Source organism: Candidozyma pseudohaemuli, assembly GCF_003013735.1.
Source record: "Candidozyma pseudohaemuli strain B12108 chromosome Unknown scaffold00005, whole genome shotgun sequence".
Taxonomy (NCBI): Eukaryota; Fungi; Ascomycota; class Pichiomycetes; order Serinales; family Metschnikowiaceae; genus Candidozyma; species Candidozyma pseudohaemuli.
This window is the reverse complement of record NW_020194439.1, coordinates 200,021-221,798: the sequence shown is the minus strand read 5'-3', so window position 1 is coordinate 221,798 and position 21,778 is coordinate 200,021. Positions and strand designations below refer to the sequence as shown.

General features: G+C 46.1%; 11 protein-coding genes across 11 annotated transcripts; 3 read left to right on the top strand and 8 right to left on the bottom strand.

Annotated features, from left to right (window-relative positions):
- Positions 1–6: 6 nt before the first annotated feature.
- VPS52 (Vps52p) lies at positions 7–1,900 on the top strand (the record flags this gene model as incomplete). Its single annotated transcript, XM_024857922.1, has 2 exons — positions 7–1,859; positions 1,891–1,900. The coding sequence occupies 2 exons, from the start codon at positions 7–9 to the stop codon at positions 1,898–1,900; spliced, it is 1,863 nt and encodes a 620-aa protein (XP_024713848.1).
- A 58-nt stretch (positions 1,901–1,958) lies between these two features.
- On the bottom strand, positions 1,959–2,936 carry RFC4 (replication factor C subunit 4; the record flags this gene model as incomplete). The annotated part of the gene is made up of 1 exon (XM_024857921.1): positions 1,959–2,936. The coding sequence occupies one exon, from the start codon at positions 2,934–2,936 to the stop codon at positions 1,959–1,961; it is 978 nt and encodes a 325-aa protein (XP_024713847.1).
- Positions 2,937–3,213: 277 nt separating this feature from the next.
- Positions 3,214–4,047, bottom strand: POP3 (Pop3p; the record flags this gene model as incomplete). The annotated part of the gene is made up of 1 exon (XM_024857920.1): positions 3,214–4,047. The coding sequence occupies one exon, from the start codon at positions 4,045–4,047 to the stop codon at positions 3,214–3,216; it is 834 nt and encodes a 277-aa protein (XP_024713846.1).
- A 180-nt stretch (positions 4,048–4,227) lies between these two features.
- RPO21 (DNA-directed RNA polymerase II subunit RPB1) lies at positions 4,228–9,375 on the bottom strand (the record flags this gene model as incomplete). Its single annotated transcript, XM_024857919.1, has 4 exons — positions 4,228–4,434; positions 4,487–4,645; positions 4,688–4,834; positions 4,942–9,375. 4 exons carry the CDS (start codon positions 9,373–9,375, stop codon positions 4,228–4,230), a joined length of 4,947 nt encoding a protein of 1,648 aa, XP_024713845.1.
- Positions 9,376–10,885: 1,510 nt separating this feature from the next.
- On the top strand, positions 10,886–12,598 carry MAL2 (oligo-1,6-glucosidase IMA1; the record flags this gene model as incomplete). Its single annotated transcript, XM_024857918.1, has 1 exon — positions 10,886–12,598. One exon carries the CDS (start codon positions 10,886–10,888, stop codon positions 12,596–12,598), a length of 1,713 nt encoding a protein of 570 aa, XP_024713844.1.
- Positions 12,599–12,633: 35 nt separating this feature from the next.
- On the bottom strand, positions 12,634–15,651 carry C7M61_002546 (uncharacterized protein; the record flags this gene model as incomplete). The annotated part of the gene is made up of 1 exon (XM_024857917.1): positions 12,634–15,651. One exon carries the CDS (start codon positions 15,649–15,651, stop codon positions 12,634–12,636), a length of 3,018 nt encoding a protein of 1,005 aa, XP_024713843.1.
- Positions 15,652–16,464: 813 nt separating this feature from the next.
- C7M61_002545 (uncharacterized protein) lies at positions 16,465–17,445 on the bottom strand (the record flags this gene model as incomplete). The annotated part of the gene is made up of 1 exon (XM_024857916.1): positions 16,465–17,445. One exon carries the CDS (start codon positions 17,443–17,445, stop codon positions 16,465–16,467), a length of 981 nt encoding a protein of 326 aa, XP_024713842.1.
- Positions 17,446–17,588: 143 nt separating this feature from the next.
- C7M61_002544 (mRNA splicing protein) lies at positions 17,589–17,915 on the top strand (the record flags this gene model as incomplete). The annotated part of the gene is made up of 1 exon (XM_024857915.1): positions 17,589–17,915. The coding sequence occupies one exon, from the start codon at positions 17,589–17,591 to the stop codon at positions 17,913–17,915; it is 327 nt and encodes a 108-aa protein (XP_024713841.1).
- Positions 17,916–18,271: 356 nt separating this feature from the next.
- Positions 18,272–18,748, bottom strand: C7M61_002543 (mitochondrial 54S ribosomal protein mL59; the record flags this gene model as incomplete). Its single annotated transcript, XM_024857914.1, has 1 exon — positions 18,272–18,748. One exon carries the CDS (start codon positions 18,746–18,748, stop codon positions 18,272–18,274), a length of 477 nt encoding a protein of 158 aa, XP_024713840.1.
- A 473-nt stretch (positions 18,749–19,221) lies between these two features.
- ATP16 (F1F0 ATP synthase subunit delta) lies at positions 19,222–19,704 on the bottom strand (the record flags this gene model as incomplete). Its single annotated transcript, XM_024857913.1, has 1 exon — positions 19,222–19,704. One exon carries the CDS (start codon positions 19,702–19,704, stop codon positions 19,222–19,224), a length of 483 nt encoding a protein of 160 aa, XP_024713839.1.
- An 841-nt stretch (positions 19,705–20,545) lies between these two features.
- CTA26 (Cta26p) lies at positions 20,546–21,352 on the bottom strand (the record flags this gene model as incomplete). Its single annotated transcript, XM_024857912.1, has 1 exon — positions 20,546–21,352. One exon carries the CDS (start codon positions 21,350–21,352, stop codon positions 20,546–20,548), a length of 807 nt encoding a protein of 268 aa, XP_024713838.1.
- Positions 21,353–21,778: the final 426 nt, after the last annotated feature.

Here is a 21,778-nt window from a genome sequence, read left to right as displayed (position 1 = left end):
TGAGCCATGAGTATTGCATACTTGGAAACGCTCTTGCCGATCCACGAATCTGACCAGGATGGTAAGGCAGATGAGTCTTTACTAGAGGATCTTTCGGGCCACGACATTGGCCTTTTATCGGCCAAGTATGAGGAGTTCCTAGACTCCATGGCTCCTTACAAAGAGAAGCTTCAACCAATCGAGAAGTTTCTCGATTACTTCAACACTGAGGTATGCAAGCTTTCTGACTCCTTGTTGTCGCTTCAACAGCAATCGTCCCAGCTCACTTCGAACCTAGGTCTGCAAAGAGAGTTGGTAGACCAGCTCAATCCAGTTATTCTTGACTTGGTGATCCCTCCACTGGTTTCCAAAAGCATAGTCGTCGACCCTGTCGACGAGCTGTGGATTGAAAACATACGTTTCATTGTGGAAAAGCAGCAACTCATAAAGAAGGTGAAAAGTGTCCAGCTGACCGATAAGGACCTGCTGTTCTTGGCGCCTTACAAGGACTCCAAAGCCTTTGAGGAGCTTCAAAAGGGTATCAAGATGTTGGAGGCCAAGGCAATTGAGCGTATTAGAGACCACGTCATTAATCAAATTCGACTTCTAAGGAAGTCCCTCAAGACCTCGTCACAGATCGTTCAAGAAGGTCTTTTGCAAATCAAAGAGGCTTTCTACTTTTTGAAGGAAAGACATCCCACACTTGCCAACCAGCTTCAACTTGCATATATCTTCACCATGAAGTGGTACTATACAACCCGTTTCGCCAAGTACCTTTACGCTATTCAAAAACTCAAGATAAAACAGATAGACACGACTTACGTCTTAGGTGCCAATGAACACGGTGAGGCTAAAAGTGGTCTCCTTGGTGGTCTTTGGGAGTCGACATACGCCTATGCTTCTTCACCAGCCTCCCCTAATCCTGGTGGTCCTAATGCATCTCAGGGTAGCTCCAGACCTTCGCTCAACGACTACTTTTCCTCAGTCAGAAAGCGTCTCGAAATTCTCTCTGAAGACAGCGGTGAGAGCCGTCGCTCTATTCCATCACAAATTGCCGAGACCACACCTTTTGCATACTGGTTAGAATTCATTTACAACCAATGGGCAAATGCCGTTCTTGACAATGTCATTGTCGAATATCTTTTCTTCATTGATTTCTTCCATGAGGGTGACGAGAAGGCAGTGCCTATAAAGCAGCTTGATCCATCCATGAATATTCCTAGCGGCTCTGATCAGACATGGTCTCAAGTAGTGTTTGGCGAAGTTTACAAGATGGGTCAAGACTTCGCCCATTGGCTTTTGACAACAGCCCCACAGAGACTGAGCTCTAGAATAGTGTCTGGTACAGGTGCAGCAGCAGCTTCTGTTGCAGGTTACTCGTATGGTGCCACCGGCGATGCTTACGCCATTCTTCTAATGATTCGTTTGGTGCAGAACCATCAATACAACCTTCACAATCGATTCCACGTTCCATCGATGGATGATTACCACAACCGCCTTCTTCTCCAGCTCTGGCCCCAGTTCACTAGAGTTATTGACTTAAATTGTGATGCACTCAAGAAGAACGTTCTAGGAACTGGGTCCTATTCCTCAAAAAATGCCCACCAACAACAAGCGCCGCTCAATGTCACACAGCAATTCTCACAATTCTTAGCTGGTCTTCTAAGGCTTACATTCGTTCACGACTCTGACCACGAGAAGCGGGGCTTCTTCCAAGGCGAGCCAATCGCAATGTCGATAACAAGAATTAGGAATGATTTCGAAGGTGCCCTTACCAAGACCAGTAACCATATGTTCGGATCTGGTCGCAGCAAGGCCACGCAGAAGGAGGTGTTCCTCTTCAATAATTACTTTTTGATCATGACTATCCTTCGAAATGAGTTCGACGACTCGGAAAACGAGTTCATAAAGGATCAAGTGAAGCATTTTGAGATGCTTTGTGATGCCTACAAGCAAAGACGTTAATATTTGTATTATAATCATGGCAATGCAGCTAGTTTGGCGTACATACCGCACAATTGTAGATAAGACAGCACGCCCTCCAAGACACGCATGTGTGTGAACCCGATCTCCTTGATGATGTCCAAACGTTTCAGCTCATCAATTCCTGGTAATGTTTTGGCCACCTTGAAGCTCAGGGTGACAATGTCAATGGCTGAATACCCCTTCTTCCAGAGCGAATCGAGAAGGTCGATCGCCTCGTCGATTGATTTCGAAACGCACGCGTTCAAGATTTTCTTGATGACAAGAGGATGTGGCTGGTCCACAATCTTGAACACATTAACATCATCCACGAAGCCGAAACCGGCGACGGTACTTTGCATGTTGTTGATAGCCTGACGCATATCACCCTCAGCTGTGAAGATCAACGCCTTCAAACCCTCGGAATTATATTTCACATCCTCCATCTTGGCAATCTCCAATAGACGCGACAACACCTGGTCGTCGGCAAGCTTATTATATCTCAAGATGGCACATCTAGACTGTAATGGCTCGATGATCTTCAGCGACTGGTTACATGCAAAGGCGAATCTGGTGGTGTTCGAGTACAACTCCATTGTACGACGCAAGGCCTGCTGGGCACCAGCCGTCATCGAATCAGCCTCGTCCAATATAATGATCTTGTGTCTTCCTGGCGGTAACAGGATCTTGGTTTGAGCAAACTGCTTGATTTTGTTCCTCACCACATCGATACCTCTATCGTCCGAAGCGTTAAGCTCCAAAGTTGCCAGCAGTACCAATTCAGGTCCCAAAAGCTCGTAGGCAAGACAGTGCACGGAGGTGGTTTTACCAATACCTGGTAAACCTGATATGATCATATGGGGCATGTTGCCGTCCTCGGCGATGAGCTTCAAACGCTCAATTGTCTCCTCGTTTCCGACGATATCATCTAGTTTCTTTGGTCTGTACTTTTCAACCCACGGAAGTTCGAGGGAAAGTGCAAAGTTTTTAGACATGTCTTGAGGTTGAAGATGGTAGAAGTGTAAATTCGCACGCGTACGCGAACGCTAGAGATGCACCGTTAGTGAAAAGTTACAGCGATGGTGCCATATACATCTCCATTTTTTGTCGCTAAGGCTGAAATTCATTCCAATTATTACCGATTAATTGCTATTGAACGTGGATCCGTTAGTTTCACAATGCTTTGAAGCTAATTACTGCCTTTCAGCTTACATCATTACCAGGCACCTTCTGACATCCCAAAGGTACTCTCGCTTGTCAGTTTAGAGCAGACTATTCTTGCTTCACCCTCTTGGAATCGACGCCATTATCCTCGGCTTTTCTCTTCTTGCTCAGTTCTGGCTCAACCTTCTGCAGCTCTGTTTTGGCCTCCCTATCCTCCTTCTTCTTTTGCTGCCTTTCCTTCTTCCCAGGTCTCTTGCCCACAGGTGCTTTGGTTTTGAGGAACCTTATTGCTGGCTCCTTAAACACCTCCAACTTTCCGTCGAATAGTCCCTGAAGCCAAGGAACGTCTATGTCCACAATCTCTCTGTCGATCAACAGAAAGAGTTCCTTACCGGCATTCCACAGCTCTGAAATACCCAATATGCTGACATTTGGTGTGTGAAGTACAACCAGAAGCTTTTTCATGGACCCCTTCGGTAGCTCAATGAGCTTGACTCTGTCCTCAAGAGACTTCGATGCTGAATATGCTAGAAGGGGAAACATGCTGGTAAGAAGTGGTGTGGAAATATCGGTTTTGGCCACAAATACGTATTTCATGTAGCCGTCAATGGAAGTCTTGGGCTTTGGCTCTTTCTTAGCTCTAAAGACTTTTTGCCGGTTTGAAGACGCCTGGCCTTCTAAAGCTTGCACTGTGGAATTGAAACCTATTGTGATCTTCCCATGAAGTGGATGTGGCTCGATATTTTTTTTGTCCTTGACACTTTGGTAATTTCCATAACTGGGTAGAAGCTGAAGAAGGTAGTCCAAGACAGCTTTTGCAGTGTCCTTGGAAATCGCTGGAAACTCAGGACCTTGAGTATATGGATTGTCAAGAATTGGTTTATAAACCTCCCGGCTTTTGATATCGAGGAGTGAACCTTTCCCTACTTCTGGCTTGGACATTAGTAGGTGATGATCATTGACATGTACTGCACTCGCATTTGCACTCATTACTACTGTGCACTGAATACTATCTACAAGTTTTTCAATTTCCTGTCTATTCTTAAATCCCGAAACATTCTATGATGACGGTTAATCTGATAATACAAGTGCCATGTTAAATACAAGTGGACTTCAACCCATTCAGTCCTTCTTTTTATCCTCCTTCTTGCTTTCAGCGTACAGTGGGGAACCAGGTGAGTATGATGGAGAACCTGGGGAGTACTGAGGTGAAGTAGGCGAATATTGGGGTGAAGTTGGCGAATACTGTGGCGAAGTTGGCGAATACTGTGGCGACGTAGGCGAGTATTGCGGTGATGTAGGTGAGTACTGTGGCGACGTAGGCGAGTACTGAGGTGATGTGGGTGAGTAACTTGGCGAAGTTGGCGAGTAACTAGGCGACGTAGGCGAGTACGATGGCGAAGTTGGCGAGTAACTTGGCGAAGTTGGCGAGTATGATGGAGATGTTGGTGAGTAACTTGGCGACGTAGGTGAGTACGAAGGCGAAGTTGGTGAGTAACTTGGTGAAGTTGGTGAGTAACTTGGCGAAGTTGGTGAGTAACTAGGCGAAGTTGGCGAGTAACTAGGCGACGTTGGTGAGTACGATGGCGAAGTTGGTGAGTAACTTGGCGAAGTTGGCGAGTAGCTTGGCGAAGTTGGTGAATAAGATGGAGATGTTGGTGAGTATGATGGCGAAGTTGGCGAGTAGGATGGAGATGTAGGCGAGTAGCTTGGTGACGTTGGCGAGTAACTTGGGGATGTTGGTGAGTAAGTTGGGGACGTACCACCGTATCCAGGAGACGAAGCACCATAGCCTGGCGAAGAGGCACCATAAGAGAATGGTGAGGTTGGTGACACAGATGGCTGTCCACCGTATGAGGTGAGCGAACCAACACCTTCAGAAGTGTTCGCAGTATGAATTGGCGAGAAACCTGCGCCTTCTTCAAACTGGATCTTGTCATCCTCCATATCATATTCTCTGTAAGGAGTAGCACCACCGTCATCAGCGTATGCTCCGGTCAGAGCAGCGACGGGAACACCACCGTTTGGACCAGCCTGTTGCAACAATTTGTCATCCACCATACAGTCAAATGCACCAGTACCCAATGGAGGCATCTGGCCCAAAATGACGTTCTCAGAAATACCACGGCAATCATCAAGTTCTGCAGCGGCACCAGCCTCCAACAAAATTTCAACTGTCTCTTCGAAAGAACAACGCATCAACGCACCAGTCTCAGCTCTGTTAATACCATGACGAGTAATTGCCATCAAATGACCACGAGATGTCATAACATCAACCAACAAAGCCATATGACGGTAGTTGACATAAGAACCATCGAATGCAATAACGTTAAGAATTTCCTTGTACAATGCGGAACGAGTGGCCTCAATACCCAACACAGAAAGAATTTCAATGAAATTGTTCGAGTAGGTACGGTGAGAATCAACACCAGGAACGGCCATCACCTCTGCTAAATTGACACCATCGGTTTCCAAAACCCATTCTTGCTTTTGGACGAATTCACCACTCTCATCTGGAACACTCATCTTGTGCTGCATCATAAACACTCTTGTGATACCTGGGATACCACGCAAAGAAATGGTCTCCAACATGTGAGCCTCGACACGCTTCAAGATTTGGTCCTCTTCGTGTTCACCTTCTTCCTCTAACTTAGGATCGCGGATGACACGACAACGGATGATCAACTTTTCAGCAGTATCGTCGGACCAGATAACGAACAAATCTTCACCAAAGTTCTGAGAGATCTTTTCAGCAACCTGTGCCATTGTCAATTGCTTGTCCAACATCTTAGCTCTGTCAAGCTCAAGACGAAGCAACCATGGAGATTGGTTATCGATGGTTTCCTCAACCTTCTCATCAGGAATGGCGAAGTAGGCCTCGACAGTGTCGTAATCCTCCTCGATCACAGTACTTCTAGGGTCTGGGTCGTAGAAAATCTCAGTTGCCGAGGTAACATTCTTCAAGGTGGTATGTTCAATAGCAGATTGAACGACCTTGGCCTTCTCGATATCAGCTGCCACATCTGGGTCCAAGTAAACTGTCAAGGCTGGGGTCTTGATGTTCTTAGCAACATTAAGAATTTCCTTAAGACGAGGAACACCCAATGTAACGTTCTTAGACGACACACCAGCATAATGGAAAGTGTTCAAGGTCATCTGAGTAGCGGGTTCACCAATGGACTGTGCAGCAATAACACCAACCATCTCACCAGGATGGACGATGGACTTCTGGAACTGGGTTTCAATTTCACCCATAACCCATTCAAATGAAATTCTGCTCAACTTGAACTCTTCAATTACACGACGAGCGGCTAATCTGGAACGCAACAAGCACTGGAAAAGCAAGGTGGCGTTTTCTTGAGCCTCTTCAGCCAATTTACCCTTACCACGAACAACGTGGACCTTAGTACAAAGATCACGGACGCCTTCAACAATCTCACTCAACTTCAAGTCAGACGCCTTCTGGCGGCCACTGTGGAAGATTTGCTGAGCGTTCTGGATGATACGACGCAAATTGACGGGCAAAGGCCAGTTGTAGTCACCGTTGGTGAAACAGATCTCTCTCAAGTACTTACGGTCCTTGAGCAACTGATCGTATTCCTGATCCAACACCTTTTGCAACTTGACGTCACCCTTGATGTCCTTACCAGACTCCAACAATGACTCGGAGATTGACGTGCTTGGATCCAAGAGGTCGATTCTGTAACGTTTTTCGAACGAAGCGTCGGAACCAGGAATAGTGTCAATAGTCTGTTTCTCCACAGAAGTACCGTCCACACCATCTTCACCGTAAACGAACTGAATAACATCACCCAACGAGTTTCTGGTGGTACCGTCATAGTGAACCATGATATCCTCCAACGCCTTAACCAAACGACGCTGAATATAACCTGTCTCTGCAGTCTTCACGGCAGTATCAATAAGACCCTCTCTACCAGCCATAGCGTGGAAGAAAAACTCTTGCGGCGTCAAACCTCTCAAGTACGAGTTCTCCACGAAACCCTTTGATTCGGGCGAATAATCATCCTTTGAGAAATGAGGCAAGGTACGATCGGCAAAACCGAAAGGAATACGCTTACCTTCAACAATCTGTTGACCCACACAAGCAGACATTTGAGAAATGTTAATAAACGAACCCTTTGAACCAGATGTGACCATCTGCTTAACGTTGTTAAGATCCTTCAAATTCATTTCAGCAGAACGACCGGCGCTATCACGAGCTTGATTCAACACACGGGACACATTGTGTTCGAACGACTCTCTCAAGGTCATACCTGGTTCAGGCTCTAGTCTATTTTGTTGGGCATCGAGGATGATCTCTTGCACCTTGAGCTTGGCATCCTCAATTGTCGTCGTGACGTTTCTCATGGTGTCCTTATCAGCAATTGTATCACCAATACCGATAGAGAAACCGTTGTGCAACAACCAGTAGTTCACAATTTTTTGAATGGAGCTGAAAAGCTGAGCACATACCTGAGGACCCTTTTCTCTGAAAACTGTGTGAATCAATCCACCAGCTGTGGCACCCACAGTCTTCTTGTCAACAACACCAAATATAATTTGGCCATCAACAATCAAAATGCCTGCGTCCTTCGGACTCATTAAGTTCTTTCCATCATCAAATCTCTGCATGTGGATACCCTTTGGAATTGCCATGGACAATAACTGTTTACCAGTCCACAAAGGCTTAGGCTTCATGACGGCGGGAGGAGGAATAACTCCATCCCAATCAGGAATCCAGTATAACATATTCATCACCTGCTCGTAATCAATGAAGATGTCTCTCAAAGTCATCTTACGAATACCACAAAGAGTATCTTGCACGATACCCATCACTGGTTTATTCGATTGGGGCGAAACAATTTGCAATGGAACCGCACAAATTTCAGACATTTCAGCTCTGGTTTCAGGCGATTGTGGAACGTGCAAGTTCATTTCGTCACCATCGAAATCGGCATTATATGGCGAAGTGACTGACAAGTTCAATCTAAAGGTGGAGTAAGGCATAACCTTAACTCTATGCGACATCATGGACATTTTGTGCAAGGATGGCTGACGGTTGAACAAAACTGGGTCATCATCCATCAAATGACGTTCAACCTTCCAACCATACTGCAAGGCAATATCACCAGCCCTTTTGTTATATCTCAAATCAATACGGTCACCGGTATCACGAATGACGTACTTGGCACCTGGATGCTCATTTGGACCATTGCGCACGTACTCGGTCAAACGATGGATATTGTAAGGAGTCACGATCTCTGGGTAAGTTAAAGTTCTCGCGATAGAAATGGGCACACCGACCTGGTCAAGGTCAAGGTTGGGATCACCCGAAATGACAGTACGAGCAGAAAAGTCCACACGTTTACCCATCAAGTTACCTCTCAATCTACCTTCTTTACCCTTCAATCTGGCTCTGATAGACTTGATTGGACGACCTGTCTTTTGAAGTGCCTGCGGTTGACCAGCGATATCGTTGTCCATGTATGTAGCAACGTGAAACTGCAAAAGAGCTTCGAACTCACTGATGACGTGCTGAGGAGAACCGTCCATTTCGAGTCGCTGAACGTTGATATTGGCTTTGATGATATCGGCCAACTTAAATGTCAAGTCATCCTCACCTCTAGCAGTATCGTTGAAAGCAATCGAGGGTCTCACAGGTGGGGGTGGAACAGGTAGAACGGTGATCAACATCCACTCTGGTCTTGCGTAGTCTTCATTGAAACCCAACTTTTGACAGTCTTCTTCACTGATGTGTCTGAAAACACTCAAAATCTCAGATGGGGTCAACAAACGACGCTCGGGCTGTTCGTTTTCTTCAAACTGTTTGTTCTGTTTCCATGTTCCCCACAACTTCATACCGTCCCTACGAACAGTAGGTTGTGTGTGACCACAGCCGCCTCTTCCGGAGGTAACCTGGCCTTCATCGTTGACGACATCAGCTTCACAGACCATCTTTGTCTTACAGACGTTCCACACCGCATTGAATCTCTTCTTAGGGTCTCTTATCCTGATAGCCTGAGCCATCAAGGGGTTGGCGTCATCGACTAGAAGCTTACCACAGTGCATACAGACACACTCGCAGACTTTCTTAATTTTTGCAATGAAACCAATGTGGAACACGGGCTTGGCCAACTCGATGTGGCCAAAATGACCCGGGCACTCAGCCATATCTTCTCCGCATGTCTGACACTTGAAGTTTCTGTCGATGGAACCCAACCTAGGATCATTAAGACCGCCATCTCTCGGTCTTTTAGTTGTCTGATCCATGGTCTCGGGGTACTCTATTTTTGCTACTGAGATAGCTCTCACTTCCTCTGGAGATAACAAACCAAATTGAACCTGATGTTAGCATTATTGTGATCTTAAACGTTGAAAAAAATGAAAATAAAACTTACCTCTTTGACAGTACGAAGCGGGGCGCTCGAGTAAGGGAATTGACGACTCATGATGATAATGGGACTATGCCAATTTTTTTGATTTTTTTATACTTTTTTGGGACCAATACAGGGTCTAAGGAAAATGGATTCAATAAGTTGAAAGGATTAATGCAAACGTGCCGCTGTATGGATTTGTGGAAATGAAAGGGATAAACGTGAAAAATAAATGTTTATAGTCGTGGAACGAACTATTCGGAAACAACTGGTGAGTAAAAAGGATTACACACGGGGAGCTGTTTAAAATGATACGCCGGAGCGAGATGGATGGAGCAACCAGGTAATGGGAAGATGAGCCCTTGAGTGAGGATGGGTGGAGCTTAACTGTTTTTTGACGATCAGTATAAAAATTTGTTGGAGGTGGCGAGCATGTGCTGAGAATTACTGTGGTCCGCCTTGTACTGTGTGTGGCTATGGCAGGTATAGGCGTAAATAGCGTCACGCAGCCAGCATGAAAATTCTGGAAGAAAAGGGAAGGTTTGAAGCGTGATCGTTGAGAATTGATGAGTAAGGTTTAAGAGGATTGTTATTTCCTATTGTGCTGTCTTTTGGTGGTTTATCGAATGTACAAGCGCAGCGCACCTTCCATGTAGAATGCTCAGTACAGACCACATGCAAAAGACACACGAGTCATCGATGAGGCCAAGTTTTGGTGAAAATGTATGAGCTCTCTTTGAGCTCTCATTGAAGCATAGAATAAAATTCTCGACGTATTAGGTAATTATGATGGACCTGTTTTTGTACTTCTCTCCATGTCAGGCGAGTGCTACAGATCAATCTGAACAACGTAATCGACCGTGAATGTATAACACTGAACGCTGGCTTCGTGAAAGTATATAAATTTGAATCTCAGACCTGGATTCACTGAATTAAGAACATGGGTGGCATTTCGAAGGTGGCTGCGAAATCCGATTTTGCGGCGTTTGAGCGCACAATTTACGAATCTCAAATAGTTTTTGCATATCTACACAAGATGCAAACATTTGAGCGACAATGAAAAATCCAGTTCAAAGCCATAGCAAGCAAAATTCCACTCTCTTGCTGCACTACACATAAGGAAGCTTTTTGTTTTTACCAACACCCCTTTGACGTCATTTTGGCCGAACACATTCTGATTTTGTTGGCCACCCCCCCACTCTCATGCACCCCGGAGAGCGGACTTTTCTTGATTTCGGAAAAACTCTCAAAAATATCCTACCCACTATGCGCTGCCCCGCCGGAACAACGCAATAACTCGCAAAGTTTCACACAATTCTTGGGGGATCTCGCGAATCCGGGGTAATCCCCCGCCCCCACCCTGGCATATATAACTGGACAGTTTCCCTGGAGTTTTTCATCCAACAATGACTGTTAACTACACCTGGTGGAAAGAAGCCTCTATTTACCAAATCTGGCCTGCTTCATACAAAGACTCCAACGGAGATGGCGTTGGTGATATCCCCGGTATCATCTCCAAGTTGGACTATGTCAAGAACTTGGGAGTCGACATCATTTGGTTGTCACCCATGTACGACTCTCCTCAGGATGACATGGGTTACGATATCTCTGATTACGAGAACGTCTACCCCAAATACGGTACCCTCGAGGACATGGACACTTTGATCTCCGAAGTTCACTCTCGTGGTATGAGGTTGGTGCTTGACTTGGTTATCAACCACACTTCTGATCAGCACAAGTGGTTCGAGGAGTCCAGATCCTCGAAGACCAACCCAAAGCGTGACTGGTACATTTGGAAGCCTCCTAGAATCGACGAGCAGGGTAACAGACACCCTCCTAACAATTGGGGTTCCTACTTCTCCGGTTCTGCCTGGAAGTACGATGAACAGACTGACGAGTACTACTTGCACCTTTTTGCCGAGTCCCAGCCTGACTTGAATTGGGAGAATGAAGAGACCAGAAATGCCATCTACGACTCTGCGCTCTCATTTTGGTTCAAGAAGGGTATCGATGGTTTCAGAATTGACACTGCTGGTATGTACTCCAAGGTTCAGCTGTTCCCAGACGCCCCAATCGTGTTCCCAGACTCGGAGTTCCAACCATGTAAGGAGTTCCACCAGTCTGGTCCAAGAATTCACGAATTCCACAAAGAGATGTTCGCTAAAGTCACCTCCAAGTACGATGCCATGACTGTGGGTGAAGTTGGCCACTCTACCCGTGAAGATGCTTTGAAGTATGTCTCTGCCAAGGAGAAGGAGATGAACATGATGTTCTTGTTTGACGTCGTCGAGACCGGTTCTGTTCCCGAGGACAGATTCCGTTACAAGGGGTTCACACTCAAGGACTTCAAGCAGTCTGTGATCAACATGAGCTCTTTCCTCGAGGGCACTGATGCCTGGTCCACTGTCTTCACTGAGAACCACGATCAACCTAGATCCATCACTCGTTTTGGTGACGACTCTCCAAAGTACAGATTCAAGTCTGGAAAGATGTTGGCTGCTTTGCAGGCCACCTTGACCGGTACTTTGTTCATTTACCAGGGTCAGGAATTTGGCATGACCAATGTTCCTAGATCGTGGTCCATCGATGAGTACTTGGACATCAATTCGATCAACTACTACAAACAGTTCAAGAAGGCTCATCCAGATGATAAGGAGGCATTGGAAAAGCTTCTCGACACCATCAACTTGTTGGCTAGAGACAATGCCAGAACTCCAGTTCAATGGGATGATTCTGAGAATGCCGGCTTCTCTACTGGCAAGCCATGGATGAGAGTCAATGACAACTACAAGGAGGTCAATGCTGCCTCTCAAGTCAACGATGATAACTCTTTGTTCAACTTCTGGAAGAAAGCCTTGACTGTGAGAAAAGAGCACAAGGACCTCTTGATCTACGGCAAGCTCAACGTCTTGGACATTGATAACCAAAAAACTTTCTCCTATACAAAGACTCAAAACAAGGATACCGCCTATGTGGTATTGAACTTTACTTCCGAGGAGGTGAAATTTGAGAAGTTGGTCGAAGGCGACTTGTCGCTCATTCTCTCTAACGTCGAATCCGCTGACTCCAACATCTTGTCCCCATACGAAGCTAGAGTTTACCTTGTCGAGACATCCTAACAGGTTTAGATAGATGTATATGCGATGCACGCACTTTAAAAACCAAATCCAGTCGCTCCGGGCGATGGACTGCCTTTGTAGCCGTCGTCAAGCTCTGCGATTTTATCATCTAAGTAGAAACCCACAAGGACAACGCCGTAAATCAAACACAAAATAACGCCCTTGAAGTAGTTGGACTTACCTTCAGCATAGACGTAAGTGAATAGATAGATCGAGATGAGTGTTGCCATGATGTCCCACCTGGGGAAAATCAAGGAAAATATGTTCTCGACATTAGTGAACTGTTTGATAATAGAGTATATTACCAAAGATGGGATTTGGATCAACACCACTTGCAATGCATAAGCACTACCAATCTCCATGGACAAAGCAACATTACCTCCGACAGCAAAAGAAATGGCATTCACGAATTCAGTGGTATTTGGCACCAAGGCAAAAACGGTGAGACCCAAAAACTTTGGGTTGATTGGGTAGCTTTCGAGCACTTCATCGACATTATCCACCAAGATCTCAGCAATAATAGCATAAAGTAAGGTGGCTCCAAGCAAAATTATGGTAGACTTGTTTCTCGACCAGTTAGGCGCATCATGGCCACCGGCTTCCTCCTCGTGATGATGCTCGTGGTGCTCATCTCTTGCAGGTGGAGCATCCTTCGTAAATTTCACCTTTTGGTTCAAGTCGGGAGTGGTTGCCCCGACTCCAGGTGCTTTCGAAGCATCAGCCAAGCGAGTTTTGTTCAAGTTTTGGACCTGATCCAAGCTGACAACACTTGGAGACCTCACATTATCTTCTTCCTTTCTGCCGGTATGTGGCTCGTGGGAGTTCGTTGCCCAAATGAGAGAAGCATGTGTTCTCAAAGTGAAATACAATCCACAAATGTAAGCGAGGAACAAAGCACAGGCCACCAACACAGAAAATGGACGAAGCAACTCGTAGTAAAGTTTGTCGAGAGCAAAAGTTGGCTGGATAAAGCGGCATTTTGTACAATCATCAGGAAGTGGAGTGGTAGTCTCAAAGTCACACTTCTTGCATTTGATCTCGTAAGAGCCATACAATTGGTAGAAGAGGGATGGCGTGAACATCGTAAGCATGGCGTAAAGAAGCATGGTCGAGGATACACCCGCAGAACGTGGATTGTATCTTTGAGTCTTTCTCTTGATAGCACCTCCACACATAGATAAGCCGGGCAAAAGTAAGACACCTGCTAGAATCGATCCAATCATTGAGCCCTCAACCAATTTGCCCTTCAGCTGGTTCAATGCAACACAGTATAAGAAAATCTCAACAATTGTCGAGAAGAATGCGTTGATAACAGCACCAACACCCATGGAAGATTGTGCAGAAATAGAAGCAACAGCCTGTCCGATGAAATAGGCCAATGGGATGATGGAAAACAAACACATGCTGAACAAAAAGGAGGAGTTGGTGTACCACTCCTGCCAGCCCAAGCTTTCCTTGAGCAAAAAGAAGTCAACAATGACAAACACGACGACAGCCAACAAATTGATGAAGAAAATGTTTGTACCATCGATGGTGTATTTGTAGTAATGTAAACCACAGCATCTGTAGGTACAAAGGATAATGGACTGGTTCTTGTAAAGCTTCTTCGTTTTTGGGTCGTTGATTTTCTTGTAGTACAGCTTCTCTCTTTCATAATGCAAGGCCAATGGTCTTCTTCTCAAGTGATCACACATGATAAGAGTAAGATTGGCGATTGGAATAGTGAAGACGAAGATCCACGACAAAAGCGAAATCAAGTATAAGATCGGCTGCATGATGAAGTAGAAGAACACATAAAAGACGAATCTTCCAGAGGACCAGGCACCACGGCCAAAAAGACGTCTCTTGATGTCGGTTGGTTCGGAATCACCGGAGTCAGTCTCTCCATTGTCGTCATTATCGTCGTTGTAATCTTCATCATCAACGGCGTTATCTTGTGTTTCAGCAGCGTTCTGAGCATCGCTTGATGTTGCGCCATCACCCAAAGAAGAGTATGCAGCAGTCCAGGGTCTTCCCTTATGGTCCTTGAGCAAAGGCTTCGCTTCAGAGGTAGTGCCAGTCATCCTTCTGGGAGGAGCGAAAAACAAACGACCCTCTTCTTGAAGCCTCCACTTATGGAATTCAGAGATAGACCGTCCGTCCAACTCATCCTCGTCCAAGTAGTTCTTGTCCTTGTTGAGCAACACAAACTTGCCAAAGGGATAGAGCCAGTAGTAGCCCAAGTTGACAAAACTCCGCACATAGGGGCGGGACTTTTTGTCCCATGCAAATCCGGAAAGCACGAAGACCATCAATGCACCAAATTGACAAAGCAAGAACAAGAAAAGACCAAAAGTGAGACTCCAGAGCAAGTTGGAGACGTGTACGCCCCAATGGATCTTTCCTGTTGGTTTGCGTGGATCGAAGTCATGAATATCCTCGTCAGCACGGGCCTCAACGGAACGGTTCTTCTTATAAATAGAAGGCTTCCAGATCTTGATACCGAACGGGTGGGTGGAATTGATGGCATCTTGTCTGTCCTTCAAGTTGAGGGATTCAACAGAGGAGCACGAGTGGACCGATTCACCGTCTTCAGCCTCCAATAGATCCTCATTACCGCCTTCCTCACCCAGGCCCTCATCCTGAGAAGTCACCGTAGCAGTCACTGGAGTAGCCACCGCCAGCAGAGACAGATCAGCGTGCCTTGGAAGCGTGACCGCCATCTCTGTGTCCTCATCAACCAATGACTTCTTCCTCGAGTACAACTTCTTGATAGCATCGTGATAACCCTCGAGGTACTTCTTGTCCTGAGGCAGGATGTCCTCGGCATCGTCGTCAATTTCATCGTGGATATCGTCATCAACCGAGAACACCAACTTCTGGTTGCTGGAAATCAGCTGGCCGCGTCTGAATTGAGGTCTCAGTTTAGTCTTCTTGAGCTTTCCTCTTGCCTTCAACAGAGGAGAGGGTAATGACAAATTGCTCATCGACGGATGATTCGGAGGTCTCTCAGCATCTTCAGTCGAACCTTGACGCCTTGTCTTCAGCGGAGTCCGTGAAGTCCTTTCAGACATGAATTGATGGTTAATAAAAGTGGTAGCTTATTTGGCGATGCAGTTGTGCGAAACATTCCAGTAGATGGTAGACGACCATGGGGTCTATGAAAAAGCAATTGAGGGGAAGTAAGAGGTCAGTGAATTATATTTTGAAGAATTGACCAAGTAGAGTATTTGATGAATGTTGCTTGGTGGGTCATTTGCGTTTACGGTATACATTGTTGTGGCTTCTCGGAAGTACGGGATCATAATGACGTCAGAGTCTTGATAGTGACGATCCATGCACTTACATAATTGAGTGATGAAAAGTTCAAATTGAATTGTTGCTAGTGGATGCTGATTAAATAATATACCTTTCATCCAATGCAGCTTGATTGGATTCTGTAGCATTGCATGCGCTTATCTTGCATCAGAGCAGCCTGTCTTATATTCGGCAACGGTTAGGAGAACATGATTGGTCTACAAAAAACGGCGAAGAGGAATTTAATTTAAGTTTGTAAAATGAGGATGTGGTTTCAGTTTTGGTATTCAAGATCCATGGAACCTTATCCTTGACGCCGTATTGCACCTATTGTGCCAATATTATTTATGGTTGCTTGCTCAATTGACCCACGAGCAGATGAAGCCTTCAACTCAAAGTGTAAGTCAACGACAGTTCATTGGCAAACTTGACATGTGATGCTGTCTCGGCTGAATATCCTCTACACGTCGAATTTGACCTCACGGCGCTCAATCAAACTCATACCATGTATCACTATATATTTTTGCAACGGACCTCAAAAACCCTCCAGCCACTAACCTGTCACAGCTCAGCTCGTCTAATATTATGCTCTAAGAGCCGAGACGGTGTCCACGGCCCTGGAAGGCATTGAAACCAGTGGTATGGGCCCTGCTTTCCTCAGGCCCGCTCATTGAGGTCACAACACGCCTCGTCTGCTTTTTGAACGCAGTGACACGTTCACTGGTATCGTAAGGGTAACTTATAATTCTGTAAAGCCACTTTGGCGCCTTGAGGTACCCCAAGTCAAAGATGGCGTCTGGGAAACTGCTTTCTTCCGCAGACTTCTCAAAGCCCACCTTGCGGCCTCTCTTGTGCAGTGGATCAAAAGCTCCGTAGACGCCGGGAACAAGATTGTAGAATGGCAAGGTGTCACTCTGAATGGATTGGTAAAAGTACCCTGCAACGATACCAATCAACTCACAAACAAAGTATTCTTTGCCCGAGACCATGTGAATCATCAAAGACATCATGGGCACGTAGTAAGCCTTGAGCAAAAACAAGCCCTGGTACTGGATCTGCAAATCCTTGTATGATCTCAGCCAAAGGTAGGTGATGCAACCGTTGAGCATGGAGTGGTGAGACGAGAAAGCAATCAATTCAACTCTCTGTGAGATCAAAGAAAGCAAATTGATAAAGAACCCGCAAACCAAAATGCACCAGACGTAATCAGGGAAGTTTCCACGAAACTTGCCCAGCTTGGACTCCAAATGCTGGGAGAAGTTGTACAAGAAGTACATTTCTGCAAGGCACATGAAACCATTGCGGGTCAAGAACCCAAGGGGTATAAAGAATGACGTGAAGAGACGGTAGCTCTGGAGGAAAACAAAGCCCCATGCTTGAACCTTGTTCCAAACAGACCCTGTCAGGTTCCACGCCTCGCTTAGAAGGGTGTGCACCAAGCCATAAGAAATGGCAAAATCATCCACAGCCAAAAGCTCCAATGAACACAAAAGGCACGTTAGAAATGTGCAAATAGACAAGAACCTTGTCACGGGCGGGATCGCCGCAATTCTATCGCCTAAGCCTGCCATGATGCTAAGAAGGTAAAGACTGGGTTTAAGTCAGGCGAGGAAATATGCTGCGGTGCACGGGTGTAACTTACGCACCTCTTCAACTAAATGGTCTCTATCAGAAAGCACTTGTCTAGTTTAAGATGAAATTGGTTCGGTTTTTAATGAACTTGCCGCTGGCAACAAATCAGCCTGTGACCGTGGAACTCAAAAACGGTAACTCCGTAAACGGACAGGTGCTTACAGTCAACCCTTCGATGAACATCACCATGAAGAACATCAAACTTATACAACCCCATCAGGACCCACAACTCATGCCGTTCATAAATATCAGGGGCAACCAAATCAGACAAGTTTTGCTACCTGACGATCTAAATATTGACAGCTTGCTTGCGAAAAGCGTGCTCAAGCCAAAGGGACCAGGAGCTGGACCAGGAAAACAGACCACAAAGAAGCCTTTCAGAAGAGCAGGCGGCAAGCGTGCATTTTAGTGTATTATAGATGAGACAGTAATGTCGATAATAAATAATGGAGGAATTGGATGTAGGGCCACGTCGAGTGGTTTATTAGTTTGGAGGTGAACTCATCGGGCTGTGGTGTAAGATCAGCGGTGGAGTGACAGAGTACTTCTTTTGACTTTATTGATCGTTCAAGTAGAAAATGGTTCATTTCGTGGTGAGCAAACACTTTTTGAATTATACACCCTTGTCCCAAAAGAATACTGTTTCTGATAATCGAATCCACCAACCAATATCCGTTAAAGTATTAGTCCATATCAAACCCATTACTCCCTAAATCTACAGCCGCTTCCATTGAAATTGTTCCTATGTACATGTCCCAAATATGATTAAAACCACGTTCTCTTGTTCTTCTCCCTCTTTGCAAGACGCTTTCTATACGTTGGTCTGGCTTCGAGAATGATGTTGTCCATGTCCTCAATAGCCTTCTTTCTGGCCTCAAGCTTCTCAGGCAAAGTACGCTCCCACTTCTGGCCCTTCTGTCTCAAGATACCTCTCATCCAGTTCTTCTGGTTGTACTTGTCTTCGTAGAACTTCTTGTTAGGAAGAGGAGGAAGGAGATCCTGGATACCGAACTTTCTGGCCATCTTGATGAGGTCTGCTGATCTTCTCAAGGAGTACTTGGCTCCGTGCCAGCGACCGGTCTCTGGATTCTTGTTAGGCAAGAATGGATTCATGGTTGGGTCTTTGATTGTGGATGGCTTCTCTGCATATTGTGCAAAAGGTCTAGGTGGGAACTTTATGAAGAAGTTATGGAGCTTCTGGGGAAGCTTTGAGAAAGCCTCCTTGGCAGTCAAGTGGGACATCTATGTGGTATTGAAGATCTGCTTGAGCTCACATCCACGAAAAAATTTACTAGTGCGGTCACGTGAACAACTTTTCAACCAGAGTAATCAAGGGCCATCCCAGAGCCACTAAAACTATAGATTAAGGAGTCAATTAGGAGGGATACAAAATTGAAGCTCTGGGTTTGTCTATGGCTGTTTTTGCAAAGTTTTTAAGTATGTGTCGACGCACAATTGATCAGTATCGCACTCAGTGGACCTTGATCAACAGATTCATTTAGAGATCCGATTCAATTAGATGTGATTGCTCAGAAAGGTCGTTCTAAAGATCGAGAATTGTTTTGGACTGTCGCTACTGTCTCCCGAAAGACAAAAGGCAAGCTTCCAAACATCCTTCCTCAAAAATGTCTACACGTAATTCTTCATTTCGTTTGTGTTTTTGTTATCTAGTCATGACCCAATTCCCATCATGCAACGCTGGCGTACCGGCGTGCTTATTTGGCAACATGCTGCAAAGCCTCGAGGACCTCCAACTCAATGTTGGCCTCGGCGACAACAACCTCGTCAGAGGAAGCAGCTCTCTTCTGGGCGTCAGCGATCAAGGACTTGATCTCGTTGACATCAAACTGCTCAGGCTTGAAAGCCTCAATGGCAGAGATGGTCAACTTGTTGCCAGGCTGAACAAGGGCAATACCGCCAGAGACAAAGTACTGCTCGGTCTCACCACCCTTGGAGATGATCTCCAACAAGCCAGGTCTCAACTGCTCAACAATTGGAATGTGGTTAGCCAAGATACCCAAGTCACCGTTGACGGAGGGCAAGTTGACCTGCTGGACCTCAGACTCAGAGTACAAGGTCTGGTGTGGAAGAGCCAAGGACAACTTCAAGGCGTCGGAGGCGGAGGCCTCGGTAGCGTAAGTTCTTCTGACAACGTTGGTGGATTGTCTGGCAACCTGGCGCAAAGACTGTCTGAACATGATTGGTTTGTAGTGTTAGACGTTGGACAGCTGAGTATGAGGATTTGGTTTGGAAAAAGCCAGACCGAGCGTGGGTTTGGGTGCGTGCACGACGGGTGCGAGCGTTCTTCTCATTGGTCAGTGGAGCCAGTTAGGAATTGTGCCGCCAAAGCAAGCGGAATTAAAAAATGAAAGAGAAGAAGCCGAATCCAGTTTGTGAAATGACAGTGCTGTGTATTTGTTATGGCCAGGTTGTCCTTGTTGCGGTGGGGTCCGAGAAATTCCGGTTTCGCAGAAACACCTTATGGCTGCGAAAGTTACCAATGGAGCTGGATGGGGGACAGGCCGAGCAAGAGAAGTTATGGCATACTCGAAAACAATCTAGGGAAAATGGAAATGGAAATGAATGACTGAACGGTTGCGTTCTGGGGACTGTTCTGGGGTTCGAGCAAAGGAGTTCATTGAACGAACCTTAGGCAATCCCGATTATATCAAGGCCAGGGGTTAGGCAATTGGAGCCTGAGAATGATATTGGCCATGTGAAGTGTTCTTGTGGAGTGCTGTGCCGGCGATTATTGGGTGTCGGTACACCTAATGAAGTGATAGTCTGTAGGGTACCAATATGGTCAGCAACTCCTCGAGTTGATTTGAAGCAATGAAAATAAGATAAATAGCTTTGTTCCGAGGATCTCAAAATTGCATGGGTAGCACCGGTGCAAGAGTCCCTGAAGCAGCTCGAGAATCGAAAGAAACGAGGACTATCATTTCCAGAGATCCTCGTAGATCCTCTTTTGTTGGTTTCTCCTAAAACAAACATGATTATGGGTTCTCAAAGATCCACTCAATTTTGCAAAACCCCCGCTTAATCATTGCCAAACTGGTTCAAGAAGTTATCGACATCGAAGTCCTCCTCCTGACCCATACCAGACCCTCCAAAGTCTTGGCCCAAAAGGTCCATGTTCAAATCGTCAAAGTCCTGGCCCTCGCCCAAAATGCTATTCAAGCCAAGATCGTTGTCCTTGCCATCAGCCTTGTCGCCGCCAGGGCCCTTGTAGCTGATGGAGGAGAGGATATCGGACGGGTTGGGGATTCCAGGCGCCCCTTTGTCCAAATCAATGTCAAAGTCGAAACCAGGCTCCATAACGCCCAAGTTGTCTCTGCGTTCCTTCTCCTGTCTTTCCTGTTCCTCACGCTCTTGCCGTTCTTGTTCGGCCTGTCTCTCCTTCTCGAGCCGTTCTCTCTCCTGCTTGGCTTTCTCCTCCTGCTCCTGGGCCTCCTTCTTCTTGCGTTCCTCTTCTTCACGGCGCTTCACCTCTTCTTGCTCCTTCCGCTGGCGCTCCTCTTCCTCTCTCCTCTTCTGTTCCTCCAAACGCTTCTTTCTCTCCACCTCCTCTTGCAAACGGAGCTCCTCCTGCTTTTGCTTGTTTTCCACAATCTGCTCCACACACCAGCGGGCATCGTTGAATTTGCTGACGGTGTCGTCCAAAATCAGGTCGAACTGGGCAATGCTGGCTGCTAGCTGGGCTGTGATGGGAGGCGGTATTAGCTGGTTGTTCGGCCCGGTGATAAGGTTGCTCTGGCGTTTGTTGTTGTTGATGATTTCAAAAATATACCCCGACGTTCGGAGCACATCGTTGAGCGTGCCGTTCAAACGGGCTTCGAGGTTCATGCTGCTCTGATCCAGAGGTGCTCACTTCGCTTTGGTGCACCACTGCGGCACCCACAATGGGGAGGTCCAGGTGGAGAAGAAAGTTTGATATTTTTTTTTGGGAAAAGGTGGTTTTGTGAAGGAACGAGACGGGACTTAGCGATAAAGGGAAGTTTTTAAATTTGTGGTTTGACTGTAAATTGCTGGTATGGCAGTGTGGCAGTACAGCTCTTTCGCAGCCATTGCGGTGGTCCAGCGCAGACGAAGTGTAGGTTCAGCAGTTCAGAGATTCTGACATTTCTCGACTTTTACATTTTTTTGAGCAATGTACTTAAAAAACCACTGCTTTGGATTTATAGATGTCAGGTTGGTGTAATAAATACTGGGATGCTTTATGGTGAACCTGAGACACAGAGGCCGCGGCAATCTTTACATTTCTAGCCAAGA